Genomic DNA, 20,653 nt, shown 5'->3' on the forward strand with positions numbered 1-20,653 from the left:
GAGCTCTTACAATTCAGTAACAGTTCATTTTTAATTAAACTTCTGTACTTGACTTAATTGGATATTTACGTGCAATTGTGAGAAATTTATCTTTGTAGCCTTTATCCAGTTTCCCCCAATGAAAATATCTTGCAAAACTATAGTACAATGTCACAATCAGGATACTGACATGATACAGTCAAAGCACAAAACATTTCCATCAGTACAAGAATCCCTCATCTTTTCTCCTCTTGGGATTCCTGTTAAGATGCATGGCAGGAGCTGCAGGATCTATATGTACTCCAAGTAAATCCCTTTAAAAATTTTTTAAAATATATCTTTCTTCTTTGTTCTATTTTCTTAGGAGAATTCCTAAGCCTTGTGTCCAAATTTATTATTTTATATTTCAGCTATGTCCATTCTGCTATTCAGCCCATTTTTGAGGATTTATTTTGGCAATATTTTGTTATTTTCTAAATGTGATTTTAACTTCATTGTTGTTTTGTAGTAGCAATATCCTCCTTGTCCTCTTAAAGTTTTTAGTTTCAAGTCTTTGTTGCATGAGCTCCATTTTACTTCCAGTGTTAGTTCTTCCGATTATGAGTTTGCAGCTCTCTTTTCATGCAATTGGTTTTCTTCGGTTTAATGACTTTGGCAGTTGGCCTCCAACAGTGTGCCATCCTCCATAAGAGTAAGGAAAAGGCAGTGTGTGCTACAGACAGCATGTGCCCACCACTCAACTGCAGAGCATGAGGGTGCTCATGCAGCCTAGGTACCTGTGTCCCCAATACAGGGAGAGCCCAGACTGCTAGATCTCAACAAGGCCAGGGATACATGATACAGGAAATGCTTGCTTCCCAAGCGAAGCAGTGTGGTCTAGGGACAGAGGCCACCTCTAGGCAAGTGACTCTAGACAAATAACTGTGTGTGAACCTTGATTTCCTCATCTAAAAAGTGAATATATTCCCAGCATGCAAAGCCACAGTGAATGTTAAATAGTATTTAGTAATACATGCAATATGCTCAGCAGTAGACCCAGACACAATGGACACACTATAAAGGCAGCTGTAATTATTTTTACTTTATGTCACTGAGAATGTTCCTGTAGTGTGATTCAAAGCAAACTCTAAAAAGCTGTATGTGAGACTGATGGAACTTGTTTTCTCCAACTTCAGCCTGATTTTTTTCTTTAGGTTGCCCCACCCCAACCCCATGGCCAGTATTTCTGGTATGCTCTGTGGAAAGCTCACATTTCCCATATTCTCCTGTAAGACTTCTTTTTTCAGACACTACCCCCTTCAGGGCACCTTCCCATACTCCCACGCAACCCTCTGCACTTACCTCCAACACAACTCGTAACTCAGTGAATGAAACTATTTATGTGTCTCCCCAGATGGACAACTGAATTGGAAGAGACAGAGCACAGACCCATGCCTCTTTCTCCCCAGGCCCCAGTACCTAACACAGAGTTAGTGCCCTGAGAAGGTGATAAATGAACAAATTATTTGCAGAAAGCAAAACATCCCCCCTGTGCCATAGCTTCCCCAACATCTTTGCAAGGAAGCAAAACCAACAAAAGGCTGAAGAGTAGAGATACCAACAGATCTGCAAACACTGCCTGGTGCTCAAAGAAAACCATGTTCAATGGAGACAGATATTTTATCCCCTACATGTTCAGTTTTTTCTTCTTCCCATTTCATATTCTCTCTAAACCATCTGCCTTTTCCCCCACAACAGGGAATTAAAACAAAATCTCTTATGCACTTTTTATTTTTCTGTTATTCTGTTTTCTAGTTTGGTGCACATGAGCTATGGCTATATTTCACACTCATTATGACATATCCCATAAAACAGAGCATACATAAATCACCTGGCAGGGTTTTGTTTCACCTGGTTGTTATTGCTGAAATCTCTATTTCTAAGAGCATAAAAGGTAACATTCCTTGAATCTACAGATGAACAAGGACAGGGTAAGTAGCAGCCAGATCTGCAAGGAGGGGAGAGACCAAAGACACAGGCTCCTGGATAGCTGTCTGCAGAAACATAGATGGGAAAAGCCACACAAGAATTCCAGAAAGACCAGGAGAGGTAGGAAAATGCTCCAGAACCATATCTCATCTATCATCTCCTCTGGCTTTTTCAGTGCTAACAGATTCTGAAATAAACACAAAGGCCCAAGGTGACATAACACCAAAGCCAGTGGTGCCTACTCTAGGGCCTCAATTGCTAAGTAAGTATGTTTTACCCTGGGGCCTTTGAAGATGTCTCTGGTGCATATGCAGTGCCCCTCCTCTCACTAGCCCTCTATAGCCCCAGCTAACCCCATGGAAGACCCAGGCAAGCCCTTCCCAGCTCTAAAATGTCTTGCCCTGAAAGGCCTGGAGATTGAAGGCAGTATCCAGAAACTTCTTCAGAGACACCAAGTGCATGTTCCTGTTTCCTGTGGCTGGTGCAGCCTCTGGGTCACGGCCAACATACCTAGGGGAGGAGAGACAAGATAAGGGGAGGGCTGGGCCTGGCCTAGCCACACCCTGCATCAAGTCTAATCCTTATCATCACCCTGCTGTAGAGAAGAATCTGAGACACCATGAGGCAAGGTAACTCGCCTAAGATCAGAGGTAGGAGATTTGAGACATGCAGGAGGTTCCCTAGTTCTGGCTACAGAACAAAAGCAAAGATTGTTTCTCCATAAGATGGTACTCAGAGGGGTCCCTGATGAGGGAGCTGTCAAAGAGCCAGTAGATAGTATGGTTTCCAATGTGGCTCAGAAAAGGACAGTGGCCAGTTCCAGATTACACCACAAACTGGGCAGGCAAAGCCAGGACAGGGCCTCAAGCCTTCAGAGCCCCTCAGGCCCCACAAAGGGGAAGAGAAGTCGAAGTGGCTGGCATCCTCCAGAAACCAGCCTTGCACCATATGGGCTGTGCCCAGCTCACGATGGTCATGAAGCGTGGACCGATGTAGTCATAGTAGCCCATGTTCTTGTGCTCCTCCTGACACCACACCAGCTCTGCACCTGGGTACTTCTCCACCTCTCGCTTGATCAGGTCAAAGGGGAATGGAGAGATCTGGGGCAGAGAGGGTGAAAGGGCAGCACATCCTGTAAGGGAAGGTGGCAATGCAGCTTCTTCACAGGCCCCAGATTTGACCCTGCCAGGCACTATGCCCAGAGCCAGGGGCTGTCTATTTGACCTTGTCCATCACTCTGAGCAGGCATACCTGCTCCTGGCGCTTGATGGCCACTTGCTCCTCCAGGCTCTGGCTGCTCCGCTCCTTCACCAGGTCATAGTACACTTTTCCCGTGCAGAAGACGAGCCACTGCACCTGCTCAGGAGCCTGAGCTGAGGCCCCATCCTCAGGAATCACCCACAGGAAGCTGGTCCCTAGAGGACCAACAGGGTATAGTAGAGGCATCCTCTCTAGAGGAGCTGGAGTAGCTTGGGAACCAGGCCCACATCCCTGGCACCTGTGGGCTCTCCCTGGCCACTAAGACTAGTCCCAGGTTTAGATATGAGGCTGCAATGGCTACCTCTTCAGCCAAAAAATGGAAAAGAGGACAGATGAAAACTGAGATGTCATAGAGAAAGAAGTGGAGATGGGCTGGAGTCAAGGGCAGAGCACTGGGAACCTCAATGTTCAAGGTGATGGGGGCTTGAACATTGCCTGGCATGTGTTCATGGGAGCATCATGGGAGCATGTGTTCATGGGACATGTGTCCCATGTATGATGGGAGCATCCCCTGGCAGTGACAGAGGAGGTGATGTCATGTCTCTATCTAAGAGCTCATTATCTGGACCAGAGCTGCTCCCCATCCAGCCTTGGCCATGTGCTATGTGCATTCTACCCACCTAGTCACCAAGCTTCAAAGTGAACAGCTGTCTCCAGAGACCACTGCACGTTCCCCCTCCCTCAGCCCCACAATAAAACCCCCATCTCTTAAGTCCTGTCCATTTTTCCTTCCTGAGCTCATATCATATGCCAGGTACCAGGCCAGCATGCTACAAAAACATCTGAGAAAGCTACTATAGTGTCCCTGCATCTCAGGTGAGGACAGTGAATGGAGAGGGTAACAGGTTGCCAGGCCCCACCAGAGAAAAGCCAGCACCAGGTATCCAGCCCCAGTGCTAGAGCTCTGAGTGCTGGCTCAGCCACCTGCCCACACCAGAAGGACACCCGAACACACACAGGTAATGAAACACCTGACTACATTGCTGAGTCCTTCCTGGCCAGACCTACCTCTCCTCTTACTACCCAGGACCACTTTCTAGGACAGCCCTATTCTGCCAAGCCTCAGGGCCCCACTACTGCTACTCCCTGTTCCTCAGCTGGTTCACATCTCAGTTCCAATACCTAGTGCTTCAGGTGCTTTACTTGACTGACCACCAGGGAAATGAGCCTGAGAGCTCCTAGGGGGAGGCACTCTGGCCCCGGGGACAGTAAAGTCTGTTTGGCTCATGAGCGAAAAAAAAAATGTGTGAATGAATACATGATATTCGGTTTCCTGCAAATGAGGCACACCTCCCCCAGGCCTCCCACCTCTATGCTCCCCAGCACAGCCAGGCCATCTCTGCCTGGTAGCCCTGTGCTCAGCCCAAGCGACCAAACCTGGCCCCATCCGGCTGGCTGCCTTACCAACCTCCCCATCCAACCATTGGTGGGGACCAAGTGGGAGCTGCTACAGAGCCCACAGAGCCACAGGCAGAGGTGATAATGGAAGAGTTCTGGGAGCAGAAGCCACGCCATGGGTCACCAGGCCTCACATCCACTGCCTCCCCAACATGCCCAGACACATACCAGACAACATTTGGTGGAAGCTGGACTTGGCCTCTGGGTGCCTCAGCAGAGATTTGGGTGTGAAGATGATCAGCTGGAAGGGAAACATGTGCCCAGCTGCCCACTGGACCAGAGCTCCCAGCATTTGGCCTCTGCACTACTACGGTGACAGCTAGGGTGGGGAGCTCACCAGCTTACAGAAGGGCAGCAGGACCTGCCGGCGTAGAACATGGAAATAGCTGGCTGGTGTGGAGAAATTGACCACGATCCAGTTGCAGTCATGGAGCTGCCTCACCTCAAAGTCCTCAGAGAACACCTATGAGGGCAGGGTGTGGCTGAAGGTGGCCCACCTGTGGCACCCAGGCTCTGGCTTTGCCTGAAAAAGCATGTGGGTCACTGTCCTAGAAGAGGGCAGGCAGCACTCACAGGATAGGCATCTGAGTCATCATTGCTCATCTGCAGGAATCTCTCAGGCCTCGCTGAAGAGTACTCTGGTCCCTAAAAGCAAATGCCACATGGTCCAGGTGGGCTGAAGGGAAGTGGGGTATTGCACAGGACAGATACCTGGCCTACAGGGACCCAAGGCTCAGGAAAAAGGGTGATAGCTTCTCAGAGAAGCTGCCTTCACTCTAAAGCCTAGACCATAGGCAAGAATTGGGAATGTGGGAGGAGGGCAGGGTAGGTGTCCTCGAGGGGGTTTGACCACAGCCAGCACATATGAAGATGTTCGGTGGGAGGAAAAGGCAAAAAGACCTAGCAGAGAGGCTCTTTCTCCAGAAGGCTCTGACCTTCAGCAGCTGCTGTTCACTGAGTACCTGTGTGACCAGGCACAGTTCCACAACCCCATACACATTATTCTTGAAGCAGTCTTGAAAGCAGCCCAGAGATGTGCACACTTTTTCCTCACTTTATAGATAAAGAAGATGAGGAGAAAAGAGATTAAGAAATACCTCCAAGGTCAGTCAGCCAGAAAGAGCAGACTGAAGGCCAGAACTGCCTCCTCCTCCCACCCTACTAACCTCCAAAGTTGCTCACTGTGCAACAGGGGTGACCTGTCCCACCCCCACCTGACCCTCCCTTACTGGGGACTCACCAAGAACTCAGTGCCGCAATCACCAACCCAGCCACCCTAACCCTCCCCTCCCAGCCTGGCTCAGGCTCCACCAGTGAAAAGCCTTTATAGTTCATGACCTTGGACAGGTCACACCCCTTTTCTCCTCAGCTGTGAAATGGGAACAGGACTAACACCCGGTCCTGTTGTGAGGATTCTACATGGTTTTACAAGGCATATAAGGTGCTCAGCACACAAGTCCTGGCTCTAGACAGCTATGTGGTAATGACAGTAGTGAGAAATCTTTTACTGGGTGACCAGCCCAAGCTGAGTGGGCCCTCTGGCCATCCACTGCAGCTTAGCTCAACCACCCACGGTGGGGAAAGCCCTGGCCATATGGCTGATCCCACCCTGATCAGAGCTGCCCCTGCAGCTGGAACAGCCCTGCCCACCTGGTAAAGCTGCATGAGCACTGGGGTGGCATCTCACAGCATTCTGCTTCTCCGCGGTCCTGCCCTGTTGGCCTGCACATCTCCCCTCTTCCCCCAGGAGAGGACCAGAAGATAGGTTTACTGCCAAGATCAGGTTCAAATCCAAGCTACTAGCTGAATGACCTTGGATAAGCCAGTCCACATCTTTGTGTCTTAGTTTCAACTGGAAAATGGAAACAGGACTGACTTCATTAAGTTGTTGTAAGGACTGGAAGAGTTAATACACAGAAAGGGTTTAAACAGACCCTGGCACAAAATAACCTCTCAGACATCTCTGCTACTTCTGCTAGAAATGAGTAGTATCATCATCATCCTTAGCAGCAGCCAACACAGACCCGTGTAGGCCCCACCCTAAGCAGACCCATGTATTCCAGGGGCCCAGGAGGTGCACATGCTCCAACCCTGCATGTGGCCAAGGGTCCACCCACCCTCTCCCAGGCTTGTAGAGTCCCAGGCCCCAGCCACCAGTCCTCACCATGTCCTCTATGCCGTGGAGCAGCAGCAGCACAATGCCGTTGTGTCGAACCCACTTAGCCTGGCCAGTGCTGATGAACTGGTCAGTGATGCATTGGGCCATGTTGTGAAAGTCACCAAACTGAGCCTCCCAGAGGACAAGGGCATTGGGGCTAGCCATGGCATAGCCCAGCTCAAAGCCTAAACAGAAGAAACTGAGAAAGAGCCGGTGATACACTGTCACCAAGTGCCAGTGAATCTAGTCAAAGCAGCCCTTCCTCATGCACCATCCCTACCCTACCCATCCTTCCCAACAGGCCAGGAGGAGCCAGGGGACTCCTTGGGACCCAAAAGCCAGGATCTCCCTTCCTGGGAACTCACAACATGCCAGAGAAGCCACCCTCAGCCCTAACTACATGTATGGCCAGTTGTAGCCTCATCTACACCAGGAGCCAAGTTCAAAGATACCCTGGGGGAGGCAGCAGGAGCCTTCTACTAAAAGGATCTCCCAAAATATGTACAGGACTGCTGCAAGGAAGGGGCAAGAGCAGGTCTCTAGAGGGCCCTGCCTCTAGAAGGAGACAGGAAGGGAGGAAGAATGTAGGCCAATTAAAGCTCAAGTCAAGGGAGAGAGAATGAAGGGTACAGAGTCTGGGGAGCCCTGTGCCTAGCGAGGGGGCCTTGACACAGCTGCTGGGTGAAGTGCATGGGGGTGAGACAATTGTCAGAAAAGTATCCCAGGCCAGTCCAGGCTCAGGGCCAGTTGGTGGCTGTGTCCACATAGGACTCTATTTGGTTTTCTGGGCCCACTATGGCTGATGCCCAGGAACAGGGCTGTGGTATCTAAAGCAGGATGCTCCAACTTGTTTCTCTGAGAGACCACACAGGACAGGGCTTCATCTCTGATGTGGCCTCAGGAAGGGAAAGCTCAAGCATCATCCTTTTGGGCTGTCCTAGGACCCAGGTCCACCCCAGGGGCCTCTGACTCTTTCAGCCTCTCCTAGGCCCTGACCATGCCTGGCCCCCTCCGAGTCCCAGGCCCAGTCCATGGTCAAAATGACAAAGACAGGACACCTTAGGATACAAGCCCCTCTTTGGTTTCAAGGCATCCCAGGGCCCACCTTACCTGCCTGCAGAGTCTGACCCACCCAAGACTCCATACTCCAAGAGGGAGCTGTTGCACACAGTATACGGGGTCTGATCAGGCCAAAGGTGGTTCATGGGGACGCATGTCCTCCAGTCAAATTCCTGGTCATGGAGAACGTGATGCTGATGGCTGGAGAGAAACAAACCAGTAAGGGATGGGGGGAGGTGGACTAGAACTTGTTCACCCACAGCAAGTGGGCTAGGCAGCAGGAAGCAGGAGAGGCCTCATCACTACACCAGAAAACCATGACTGAGTTCCTCAGGATGGGGACAAGAAGACCCTGGAAAGCCAGAGCAAACTGTTCCCTTCTCCAGGCAGCCTCCTTCCCAGCAGTGCCCGCACACCGCACAGACATGAGTCTTGGTGTCTCACCTCACAAGGGTGGAGCCTGAGACCTTGAGAGGCCACACCGCTGGGGTACCGCCCACCCCTGCTCAACCTGCTACCACCTCCACCATCTTGCCTATTCTGCCAGGTTCACAGGAGGTAGGAACTACACAATAAGGAGAACCACCTGGCTGAACCCCACACTCAATGTGGACTGACATGCAGCTCACAGTGCAAGGGAAGAACCCTTGTGCCCCTAGCTGGAAAGGGGCCAGCAGTGATGAGCAACTGAGACCCAAGGAAAACAGCTTGTCGAATCCTGAATGCCTCAGCAACATGACTCACTAACAGGGCAGTAACCAAATCAGGACCCAAAAACATCTGGAGCCCCAAACAGGAAACATGATGGGGAGAACTTATAAGTGTAAAGTCCTTTACCTGAACTAAAAAAAAAAATCAATGAAAACAAGCAAATTGGGGAGGCTGGCTTGAAAGAACTTCACACACACACACACACACACACACACACACACACACTCCACAGGTGATCACAAGGCTTGATCTCAAGCAACTGCTTGAGCCAAGCACACAGTGCTGTGTGCTTGCCCCATGGGGGTCAGAGAGGTGGGCCAGTGGCCCTCTGATAACTTGGCCCAAGGGCATAGGCTGAGGAGTGCTGATGGCGTTACCCGTGATCACCTCAGCCAGATAAGGGCCCTCCTTGGGCTCCTCAGGAAAGGTCTAGGAAGAGAAGGAAGGGCTAGCTCCACTCCAGAGTGCCTGGGATGACTCTGGGACACCCTAAACATAGCTGATCCCGCTATGGGCTCATAGCCCCCCATGGGCTCAATGGTGACAATGTGAATGTGCATGGGGCCTGGGACCCAGAGCCCCCCCCCCACCTGAATGTGCTGCTCTCCACATCCTGTCCACGGAGCCACACATGGATACCCTCCTTGAGCAAAGAGCCAAAGGTCATGTACTCTTGGTCATGTCTGCACGGCCCGACAAGATTCGAGAAAGGCCTATGGGAGAGAAGGGCCAGCCTGAGGGACCCAAATTCTTGGCCATCCTACCAAAGACAGCAGTAGGCCCAGAGACCAGGATCAGGTGTATATGAATTCAGTGTACATCTCTCCCACTGAGCGGAACCCTGACAAGGCACCCCTCCTCCACCTCCACCACCTCCACTCCAGCCTATACAATGGGCTGGTCTGAGCCCACAATCCCCCTGGCCTTACTCCTTGTGGGAAGGAGCAGTTACCACATGCATGCACTAAGTTGGGTACATTCCTCACAACTCTTTGGAGTAGACTGTCCTACCTGTCTAAATGAGGAGACTGAGCCTCAGTAGAAGGAAATCATTTACTCACAATCACATAGCTATTAAGATGCTTGAATTTGAGCCCAGGCAACTGGGCCATGCTGGGCTCCTATCAGCCCTACACCCACACAGACCCCACAATGTGTGCACAGAGCAAGTGCCTCAAGATATCTGGGCCCCCATGCACACTGTGGAATTCCCTCAGGACACTCACAGGTGAGTCAGAAGGGGTGCAGGTGCCCCACTGACACTGTGGGGGCCCTCTAGGGTGCCTAAGCAGAGGCCACCACCAAGATTTGCAGCCAGTGACCACTTACTAGCACAGGCTCACCCAGAAACAGCAGGGTCACTTCTGTCATTCATCCTGGATGCTGGCTAGCCAAGCATTCCTGCCACCATATTCCAGGCCCACTACCTTTCCAAGAAGCCCTTGCGTCCTTGCCTTCCTTTTGCCTGAGCAGGGATGCAACGTAAGCCTGGTCCTCAGAGCCCAACTAGCGGGGAGGCATCCACACCAACCTTCTCTGACAGGAGCTACTATCAAGGGCAACTCACAGGACACAAACAAGGCTCTAAGAGTTCAGCCAACCCACCATTACCCAGTTAAGGATGCAGGCCAGGCCTGCCAGACCCCTGATGCCACCTCTCTTGGGGCATAATGTCAGGTCTGGGACAAGTGGCCCATGGTGGAGCCTGCATGGCAACCTCACCCAAGTGGATTTTAAAGTCCTCCAGGGGCACGGAGCTCACCGCATTGCCAATATGGGTAAGCACGCCCTCAGGAATGTCCATAGTTGGGCATGTCATGCTCTTAGGCTCCCCATCCACATTGAAGAAGTCTGAGAAGGCAGAAATTCTGTGCACTTTTGGGTGGTGGTGGAGCCTCAGATGTCCTGTCAACCTGCCTCCACAGCCCTCCTCTCCCTTGAACCCATCTGGCACTTGAAGTCAAATGAGCCTATCCTCAGGACCATGAAAGCTGAGTCACAGCTCCAGGTCCTACACCTACTTAACCTCTCCTTTGGGACCTTGCAAGAGCCACTCCCTGAGCCCGGAACACAGCCATCTAGCTTTACCTCTGGGAGACCCTTTGAGCAACCCCCTTCTCCCAGGGAAGCACTCTGAGCATTCTTCCCTGTTGTAGGCAACAGATGGGTCCATACACGCTCTCGGAGACGAAAATTGGTTTCAAAGAATTTTAGTTTTATTAATCACAAAATAATGGTCCAAATATGAATTTAGTGGCCAAGCTTTACCTGCGCAGGGGCGAACTTCCCAGATGCGACCGGAGCCACGTAGCTACCCAGAGCTACCAGATGGAAGTCGCGCCTGGCTTACAGACTGCTGGGTATTTATATTTTCTAGCAAGCAAGCAAAGGCATACAGAAGCAGAGGTGGCGGTTAGCTATTGGCTTATTTAAAAACGGCAAGGGTCCCTGATTGGTGGGTGCTGCTGTTGGCGGGCCTCTTCTGGCGGGCCCTGGTTAGTTACCTTATTTGGCTAGAATTTTGAACCCAACTGTTCCCAGATGTTTATTCATTACCCAGTCTCAGGAACTGCAGATGCCTAATGGCTGTCTGTATGTTTCCACTACTAATGGCCATTACATTCCCCACCCCCAGCTCTCTCCATTTTGGTGTCCACTGGCCCTGGCTCAGCCCTTTCTTCCCAGACATCAGTTCATCACAAGTATTTTGAGGCTGACACCAGACCCAACTTTCAGGATCAGCCTCACATAGCCTGAGGGGTCTCAGGGACAGAACCATAGCCTCTGGCAGAGCTGCTCCAGTCCTGGGCCCAGGGCACCCAAGGCCCAGGAAAATCACTTTCAGCCATACAACTCTCACTCACCAGGCCAGGGGGAGTCCAGCCAGTGCTTTATATGCAGGATCTTTTTATCTTTGGACCTGCCATATGCCTCTTCACAGACCCGGTCATATTTGGCGATTTCTTCCTGAAATAGGGTGAAGGCATGGATGGAGGCAACAAAACTCTCAGCAGCCAGAGGCTTGGCCAACCTGGACTCATGAGTCTAGTCCCCATCACCATGTTGTAGAGCTCTCTATCTGCTGGCCTGCAGGGACCTTGTGGCCAGAGGCCAAAGTCTCAGAGTTCAGGGAGATCCCATTTGTCAAGGGACTTGGAAACTCAGGAAAGACTGTCAGTCCTTGCTTGCAGAGCTCTATCAAGGAAGGAGAACCTACATATCCGCATATAACTAACGGGACAAACCTGGTCTCAGGGCCAACTCCTATAGGAAGCCTTCCCAAACTCCTGCCTGGCTAGGCTTCCCCACTGCAGCATTTGCTGCAGCCCATCAAGCTGTATATATCTTTGTTCCTCTGTTCCCCTTGATAATTGAAGGCTATTGATAATTGAAGGGCCATACTGACTACTTCTTTAAATCACCAGTACCTTGCACTGGGCTGGCAACATCAGCAACTACCCCAGGGTCATGGCTCTGTGGAGGCTTATCCCAGGTGTTCACGAGGCACATCCTCCCCACCCACACACACCTCAAACTCCTGCAGGGTGACTGTGCCCTCAGCAATGAGCTTGTCTGCATACTTCTTCAGCAGAGGCACCTGTCTATGGATCTGCTTGTACATGAGCGGCTGAGTGAACATGGGCTCATCCATCTCGTTGTGGCCACACTGGTGGTAAAAGACCTTCAAGGACATCAGGAGAGGTGTCCCTGTCCCCAGGCAATGCAGGCATAGTCACTGCACAACTGGGCACATCTGGCAGGACATACCCCCGAGAAATCTGAAAGCCCTTGCCACCACCTCTCACTGAATGTCCCACCCTCAAGCCTTTGCACATTTTGTTCTTGGTAGCACTAAACCTTCTGTCTCCCAGAGCTCCCAGCCCCAACTGCCACAGGTGCTGCAGACCTGGGGCACTCAGCACAGCCAGAACAGGCTGCACACCCCCTGCCCTGGCCTCAGCCCCTGAGACCCACCAGGTCCACAACAACGTCGTTATTGAAGGTGTTCCTCCACTGGGCCGCCACACTGCACACGTATATCACAGCCTCGGGGTCATCTGCATTCACATGGAAGATGGGTGCATTGACCACAAGGGCCACATCAGTGGGGTATGGTGAGGAGCGGGCCATTCGGGGGTCTGTGGTGAAGCCAATCTGTAGAAGCAGGAGGAACTGCAGTGCCTGGTTATTTAGAGGTAGACTGTGGGTCAAGGAGCTGGGGAGGTCTTTGCCTGAAGGTCCATCAGGTGTGCCCAGGAGGTACATGGGACATGAAGAGATAATGGGTGAGTGGCCCCAAAATCAGACTTAGCAGCAGGTCCCATGGGGATGGCAGCAATACCCGGGAAAGTGTACCTGTTCTTTTTTTCTGCAATCACTTTATACAGTAGTAGGGAAGAATGCAGGCCTGGGGTGAAACCCCAGTCTCACCAGTTACTAACTGTACAATCTTGGGCAAGACACTTAAATTCCCAAAGCCTCAGTTTTCTCACTATTGAAAGATTTCATTAAATTCCTGTTTCACAGGTTTATTCTGTGAAGATTTGATGACTTAATGCAAATGAGGCAGTTAACCCAGGGCTCCACAGGCTCAGAAGAACTTTTATTAACAACAGGTGCCTGAAATGCAAAGGCCCGTGAAAGCTGTGAAAGACTGGCTAATTTACACAAAGCCATGTGTCCAGCCACTGTGTCCAGACACTGTGCTAGTTACACCTGTGCTCCTTTGTCCTTATACTTTTCATCATGATGATTGATAGGTAGGTAGACAGACAGATAGATGTATATATCTCCCAACTTCACAGACCAGGAAACTGAGGCGGGGGCGAGTAGGCATCCTGTCTGAGGTCACACACAGGGACATGACAGAGCAGTAGGATTAGAACCAGGGTGGTCTCACTCTTGCCCTCAAAGTGCTATCTGGATTTAGGGATGGGCAACACCGACGAGGCCTGGTATGCAGCCAGACTTCCTTACCTGGTTGTTAACAACATGCACGGTACCATTGGTGGTGTAAGAGGGTAGGTCACTCAGGTGGAAGGTCTCATAGACCACACCCTGACCAGCAAAGGCAGCATCCCCATGAACCAGGATGGACATGACCTACAGAGCAGAGTGTAAGCCAGGAGGAGTCCCCCTGCCCCAGCCTGTGTACCCCAGCCCTGCCCCCTATACTGCAGAGACTCAGGGCCCACCCCTCAGAGCCTACCCCTCAGGGCCAGGTGAGCCTACCTTCTTGCCCTGAGCATCCCCAGAGTAGAACTGCTCTGCCTTAGTTTTCACCTGCACCACAGGGTCCACGGCTTCCAGGTGGGAGGTGTTGGTGACAAGTGACAGGGTAATGTTTCTGTTGGTGACCCAGTTTATCCTTTCATGGTATATGCCAAGGTGATATTTGACGTCTCCAGAACCCTGGAGTTGAGGTGGGCCATGATGAACTTGGCCCTCCCACCTCAGACAGGGAGACAGATGACCAGAGAGATAGAAGTGCACAGTGTGACTGAAACAGCCCTTGGATTCTGCTTCCAAGAAAGGCTTGTGCTGTCTCTGATGCACACCCTCTTCCAGCCATCTCCCACCCCTGCACAGTGTCTCTCCTTGCCCTCCAGGTTGTCCTGAGAAAGGCTGAAGCTGGACAAGCCACAAATCTCTGCATTTCAACTACCATCCTCTTTTCATAAATGACTGAAGAGTGGGAAGAGGGTAAAGCATCAGTCAGAAGTGGCCAGGCAGCCAGCAGCAGTGAAGGTGGAGAAATGAAGAATAGCTCCTAAATGGTGTGGAAACCACTGGCCAAGCCTCTGGGCAAACACTAGGGCTGAGGCCTCCTAACTCCTTATAGCAGGTAACAGATGAAGCCACAGTACCAGAGGGAAACATTACATATTTTATAATCCTGGAGTAGGGAAAGCCTTTCTAAACAATGTGAAAACCTCAGAAGCCATAAAGGATAAGACAGCTAAGATCTAATAAATTTGTCATGGGGGAAGCAAATCCATGCACAGTGTTAGGGGAAAAATCAAGCTGAAAAATTATTTACAAGACAAATGCAGGCAAAGGGCTAACTCCCTCAATATATAAAGCACTTTTACAAAACAGTAAGATACAGTCCAAAACCCCATAGAAAAATATGCAAAAGCCATTAAGAGGAATTTACAGAAAAAGAAATATGCATGGCTTAAAAACATGAGAAGATACAAAAACTCGTAACAAAGAAATATATTAAAATGCAATTATCTGTGCCCCAATAATAATGGCAAAAATAGTTGGGGCACATATTGGAATGATTCAACAGAGTAAGGGAGGACTGGGGCACTCCCACACACAATGGTGGACTCGCTAATGTCTGTAAGCCCTCTTAGCTCCAGCACCAGCATCTCTCAGACATTACCTAACAATATGACCACACACATGTGCAAAGACAATCATTCCAGCAATGTAATGCCCATGTAGAGGAGATGGCATAAGCCAATGGAACACTAGAAGCTCAGGGAGTTCCCTGTGCTGCTAGGAAAGCAACCACTTGTTAAGTGAAAACAACAAGGTGTAGGAGCTACTCCCCTGGTCTTTTACAAACGAGGCCATACTGAACAAATATGTGCGTTTGTATCTGCATGGTATATTTATGTAAGTACACATCTTAACACAACAAACACTGGCTACAGTGGAGCCTCTGGGAGCAGGAAAGGGGCCTCACCAGGGAGACATATTCTCATTGTATAAGCTTAAAAAAAAAAGCTAATATTTTTTAGTTAAAAAAAAACAGTAAATATACTTTCTTAAAGTATTCTTCGAGCAGGATTTACCCACATCATCTGTAATTCCTCACAACCATCCTGAGGCAGGTACTGCTATCCCCACTGCACAGAAGAACAAGCTGAGGCTCAGAGAGATGACGGTACCTGCTAAACAGACAGGACAGTGAGAAGATTCTGGGCTGGGAGGAAGCAGATGTGGGTTCCAGTCCTGCCCTGGCTTAATGTGCTGGGAAATTAGACCAGTCATATAATGTGATTCACTTTAACAAACCAAGCACCTGCACTGGCTGCTCGAGCTTTGGGAATGAGATCCCTGTCCTTATTCTGCTATCAGCCTGGAGTGGAAAACTGATATACATCCACACATGCACATGCATGCACAGGCTGGATAAGGCTAGAATAGAGATAGTATGAGGGCAAAGGGGCACAGTGGAGGGAGTGACAGACTCACTGCCTGGAGGACCATTAGAGCCACCCAAAGAGGAGGCAGGCAGCACTGAACAAGAGGCAGGAAGCAGAGGAGAAAGGAAGGCTGTTGGGACTGAGACCCAGGATGGCAAAGGCATGGGATGTGAGGCATGCACAACATGTATGCATATCAGGAATGGGGAATGGACAGAAAAATGTTTCCTCTGCTCATCAATGGGCACAGGTAATTGCCCTGATCTCCCAGGGCTGTCTTGGGCAAACAAATGACTAAGGCCATCTGAACTGGTGAATAAGACTTTAGGTAGCAAGGCATAGCCCCAACCAAAGTGAAAGCCCCAGGACTTCCCTGCATCTCTCTGGGCCCATTTCATAGCTGGAAATAGGGAGGCTAGCTCAGCTTATCCAAGGGCTCTTCTACCTATCAGACACCAGAGCACTTGCTCCAAAAACAGTTCAGCGGCCTCATACAAATTTCCCCAGCCTCTTTCCCACTCTTCCATGCGTCTGTCCATCTCAAGGTCTGTCCAAGCCTGAAAACTCCTAGCCCAGTTCCTCTCTAGTCCACTTCCCAAATACCCAACTCTCCAGGGGCTCTGAAACCTGGGCTTGGCACCCACCTCATCCGCTGCCTCCAGCTTGGGGTCAAACTGGCAGAAGATCTGCTCCAGGTCCTTTCAGATGATATTAGCCAGCACGTTCAGCCTGCCCCTGGAGCCAGAGGGAGCTGGGCTCTCGCCTGGCACAGAGGCCACCTTCCCTGACAGGGCCCAGCACTACTGTGCTCCCTGCCCACCTTAGACCCATCAGAATCATCACAGAGTATGGGGACCCCATCCCTCACATGGAGCCTGAGGGAGGCCCAGGCCACTCAACGTGACTCAATCTACAAAGTATGTGAGTGATCTTGGCTGGCCAATTCCCCCAGACACTCCTCCCTATACACCTCTGACTCAGGAGCCCTCATGAGCAGGGAACCACCAGGCTCATGGCAGAGTGCCCACCCTCCCCACCCAGTACTTTGGCCCCAATCTGCTATTGCATCACTGTGATTCACACATTATCCCCAGCCTAGACCAGCAGTGTCTTGGAGCAGTAGAGGGAAGAAGGAACTAAATGGACCCTAAAATCAAGAGTTACCAGAGGAGCAGAGGTCTCAGGGGTGGAGGCACAGGAAAGGAGCCAGGGATCAGGGATTCTCCAGTCCAACCTAAACTTCCCATCTGGGGGCAGTTAATTCAGGGTGGGCACCAGCCAATGGAGGCACAGTGCATGACTTAGAACTCATCCCCCAAAGCCTCCCAACAGATGCTAGGCCCAAACACACACCATAGCTCAGTCAAACCTCCAGCCTCACATGGCCCTGTGACAGAAAGTGGGCTTCTCTCCTGCTCATGGGAACCATGGAGCCATGGGCAAAGCCCTTCAACCTCAAAGGCCCCTTTGTGTCTATGGAGGCCTGAATCAGAACACCTCTCAGCTCCCAGAGCCCTCCTCAGGCCAAGAGCCTGGCCAGCACCACCATATAGTCCCAGGGCTGACCCTGACCACCTAGTGCCACCCTCTTTCACAGGTCCACTGAAGCCACAGGGCCCATGCCACCCCAGACCATTGAGCCAGCTCTGCCTGACCCTCTGACCAGACACTGAGAATTCCAGGTCCCTCAGACCAGGAAGCCTGTGATAGGCAAACTCTTAGCTCCTGGCAGAACAGCTCACAGGATCAAGACTGCATCTAGACACTTGAACACCCCTCATGCTAATGAGGTCTGGGGCTGGCCCAACCATGAGCAACTGGAAATGGTCACAGAAAACACAGGGGCTTTATCCCCAGACTGTTCAGCGTGTTCTCTTATAGACCATTCAGCATGAACCTTGGCCACCTTTACTTATTCCCAGACTATATTCCTCATTAGACCACAGGCACCAGCTCAGAAGTAATTGCCCAGTTGCCAAGTCAGGCTTCCAAGTCTTTTATCAAGGTCACAGGGAAACATGTCATCAGCTTGCAGCAGGGGAAGAGACCTCCAGAGAAACTCATCCAGGGTATACCAGTCAGGGCCCACCTGCCCAGGCTCTGCCAGCACTTCCCTAGGACAGACTCTTCCACATCTCCTTGACCACAGGAGCCTCAAAAAGTACAATACAACCCTTTCCTGAAATATTTACCCTCCTGGGGACAGTGGTAACAGGGTGAGAGAGAAACCAAGTCTGAGAAAGCCTGGTTAGTTCCTGGCTTTGTGGCTTTAGCCAAGTTCATGGCTCTTTCAGTGATAAGCAGGGACTCTGAGAACTTTCTAGGTCATTCTGTTCTCATGTCCCACTAAAACCCCCTGACTTTCATTCCCTCCCTTCCACCTCAGTCTACTGGGCCTGGAGGAGAATAAATAAGGCTGTGGAAGGGAGGGAGGGGCCTACCTGTGTGGCATCCCCAAGATGACATTCTCAATCCCCATCTCACTGGACTTGTCAGTAATGGTCTTGAGGGCAGGAATCATGACCTCACAACCCTCCAGGCCAAACCGCTTCTCTGAGGATCACTTCCTGGCCAGGAAGTCTTCAAACCTGTTTGAGGAGAGGAGGGAAAGAATAGAGAAGCTGAGGCTCACGGGGTTATTCATGATGGTTTGGAGCAAGGTACTCAGAACAAAAAAAGTTGCAAAATCTCCTGCCTCCACATACTCCAGGACCTGCCACAGACTCTACAATGCCCCTACCAGCAAGGAGCACAAGTCTGAGGGAAGCTATGGTCCTCCCAGCTTAACCAAAAACCTCTGCATACACCCATTCCCAGCTACCATCCTCTCTCCCCCTTCCAGTCAAACTGCTCCAATGAGCCACCTCCCCAGCTCCCAGCCCACTGCCTCCTGCATGCACATGCACTGCAACCTGACTCTCTCACCACAACCCAAAGACCTCCTCTTGGCTCAAGTCAAATTCCAGCCCAACCTTACTGCTCAGGGATACACTCTGCATCCAGCAGCTGAGCCAGGTACTCCTCTAGGCCCCTGCAACCCTGGGCAGACCCAGCTTCAGAGAAGTCGGTAGGCAGAGCCAGGTGGTGCCCCACCAGGGGGGCCCAAATGTACTCACTGCACACAGAGACAGCTTTCTGCCCAAACATTACCAAGGCCACCCTCTGCCACTTTGGCCTTTCTCAGTGTGCCTCTGCTGCCATATTCTCCTGGAGCCCCATCCCTGCACACATGCCCAGCTCAGCCTGAACACCTAGCCTCAGCGCTCCTCCTAAGGCCCTCTTCCAAGCCAGAGGGTGAGGCACATCCAGTCCTGCCTTTCCTTGAAAGGCTTCCTCTTAGTTTCCTAGCCAGGGCCTGGGACACCTTATACCACCTTAGACCATCTGAGGTAGTGCTGAGGGCCTGACCTCATGGAGCGCACCATCCGGGCCAGCAGGGTCCATTTCTCCTCACTGGAGAACTGCATTATGCCAGGGGTCTCAAACTTCTGCCAAATCCACTGGCACTGTTCCATGTCATTGATGAACATGAACTCCAGGCCAATGTGCTGGCAGTATGTGCTCCGGGAGAACAGGGGTATACTCCACAAGAGCCAGGAAGAGGGACAAATGACCAGGCATCTGAAACAGATAAGGCAGCACCCTCCCTCCCTCCAGCAGGCTTCAGAGAGCTCCACCAGGTGTGCCCAACACACATGCCTTTGCTCACCTCCAGGCACCAACACACATGCCTTTGCTCACCTCTAGGCGCTGAATAATCTCCCACAGAGAGAGGGTATGTTCAGAGCCTCCAATGAAGGTGGTTTTGGGCAACTGGAACTCCTTATCCAGGTCAGCCTCCCGCAGGTCATAAAAGGATGAGGAGGCACACATGGCAAACCCCAGAAGCAGAAAGGATGAAAGAGGGATCAGGCCCAGGTGGAGCCCAGCAGTATCCTCAGACCTCCCCTAATTATACCCAGTACCCTCCCACCAGGTCCAGCCTAAGCTCAGGGAACCTTTGTCTGCAGGATACATGGAGTGAGAGTCAGAGCCCAGCTTGCTGCCATGAGGGTGAGCCTGGACAAGTCTCAAGCTTGCTGAGCCTGGTACACCAGCTAGGGAATACAGGGAGACATCCCTCGCAGGGACACTGTGCAGTAGATGGACAAATGTCAGAAAAAAGCCTCCTGGACTGCTTGCTGGGCCCTAGTACCCAGAGGCACTGTGGTCCCAGAGTCCCTCATTGGGAATAGGCACCAGCTGGCTCTGGTGTCACCAGGCAAGAGTACCAACCCTTACCCAATTTATCGATGGTTGTAATTAAGTCTGAGGGCACAAAGGAGTCCAGGTCTGCATCCAGAATTCCCAGGGGGTCCAGCTGGACTACATGGTGGCCCCAAATCTGGAAGAAGAAAAAAAGGTCAGGGCAGAAATAGGGTCAGGTCAGCTGGACAGATCCTCACCAAGAGCAAGATTCTGGGCCCCAGCCACTCACTTCCCACTTCAGATTTCAAATTTCCACACATCTCCAGCATCCAGCCACTGCACAGGTGCTATAAGGCTCCACCACAGCCACTGAGGTGAAAGGAGCTCAATGCTGTTTAAAAGTACAAGAACAAACTGACAGTAACGAGAGGGGAGGTGGGAGGGAATGATAGGGGGAAAGAGGAAGGGTTTTTAGGGACACATATAAAGGACACATCGACAAAACCAAGGGGGGTGGGGTCAGGGGTGGAGGTAGGGATGGCTGCAGTTGGGGGGAGTAGAGGGGAAAAATGGAGATGACTGTACTTGAACAACAATTAAAAAAAGTACAACATCCAGCTTTCAAAAGCAAGAAAGGATGCATTTACTAAAGTGGTCACTTCAGTAATATTAGGAGTTGCAAAATCCTAGAAACTTCCCAAATGTCCATCAACAGGAGACTGTCACATAGATATGAGAAAGCCACACAGGGTAGTACTAGAGAGCTGCCAAA

General features: G+C 51.1%; 1 protein-coding gene across 1 annotated transcript in view; it reads right to left on the minus strand.

The window, feature by feature from the left end:
* Positions 1 to 2,333: 2,333 nt before the first annotated feature.
* The window catches only part of OGDHL (oxoglutarate dehydrogenase L), a 30,407-nt gene continuing 12,087 nt past the window's right edge, over positions 2,334 to 20,653 (minus strand). The window contains 21 exon segments of the mRNA XM_037143125.2: positions 2,334 to 2,457; positions 2,893 to 3,047; positions 3,199 to 3,362; positions 4,774 to 4,846; positions 4,943 to 5,068; positions 5,179 to 5,250; positions 6,770 to 6,948; positions 7,896 to 8,023; positions 9,124 to 9,208; positions 9,211 to 9,246; positions 10,256 to 10,384; positions 11,398 to 11,500; positions 12,063 to 12,215; positions 12,509 to 12,688; positions 13,511 to 13,636; positions 13,766 to 13,945; positions 16,338 to 16,428; positions 18,135 to 18,281; positions 19,102 to 19,254; positions 19,421 to 19,550; positions 19,975 to 20,077. Of these exon segments, the coding sequence (XP_036999020.2) occupies positions 2,334 to 2,457; positions 2,893 to 3,047; positions 3,199 to 3,362; positions 4,774 to 4,846; positions 4,943 to 5,068; positions 5,179 to 5,250; positions 6,770 to 6,948; positions 7,896 to 8,023; positions 9,124 to 9,208; positions 9,211 to 9,246; positions 10,256 to 10,384; positions 11,398 to 11,500; positions 12,063 to 12,215; positions 12,509 to 12,688; positions 13,511 to 13,636; positions 13,766 to 13,945; positions 16,338 to 16,428; positions 18,135 to 18,281; positions 19,102 to 19,254; positions 19,421 to 19,550; positions 19,975 to 20,077 (2,637 nt within the window).

The sequence above is a fragment of the Artibeus jamaicensis genome, unplaced genomic scaffold (assembly GCF_021234435.1).
Source record: "Artibeus jamaicensis isolate MK-2021 breed Jamaican fruit bat unplaced genomic scaffold, CSHL_Jam_final contig_468, whole genome shotgun sequence".
NCBI lineage: Eukaryota > Metazoa > Chordata > Mammalia > Chiroptera > Phyllostomidae > Artibeus > Artibeus jamaicensis.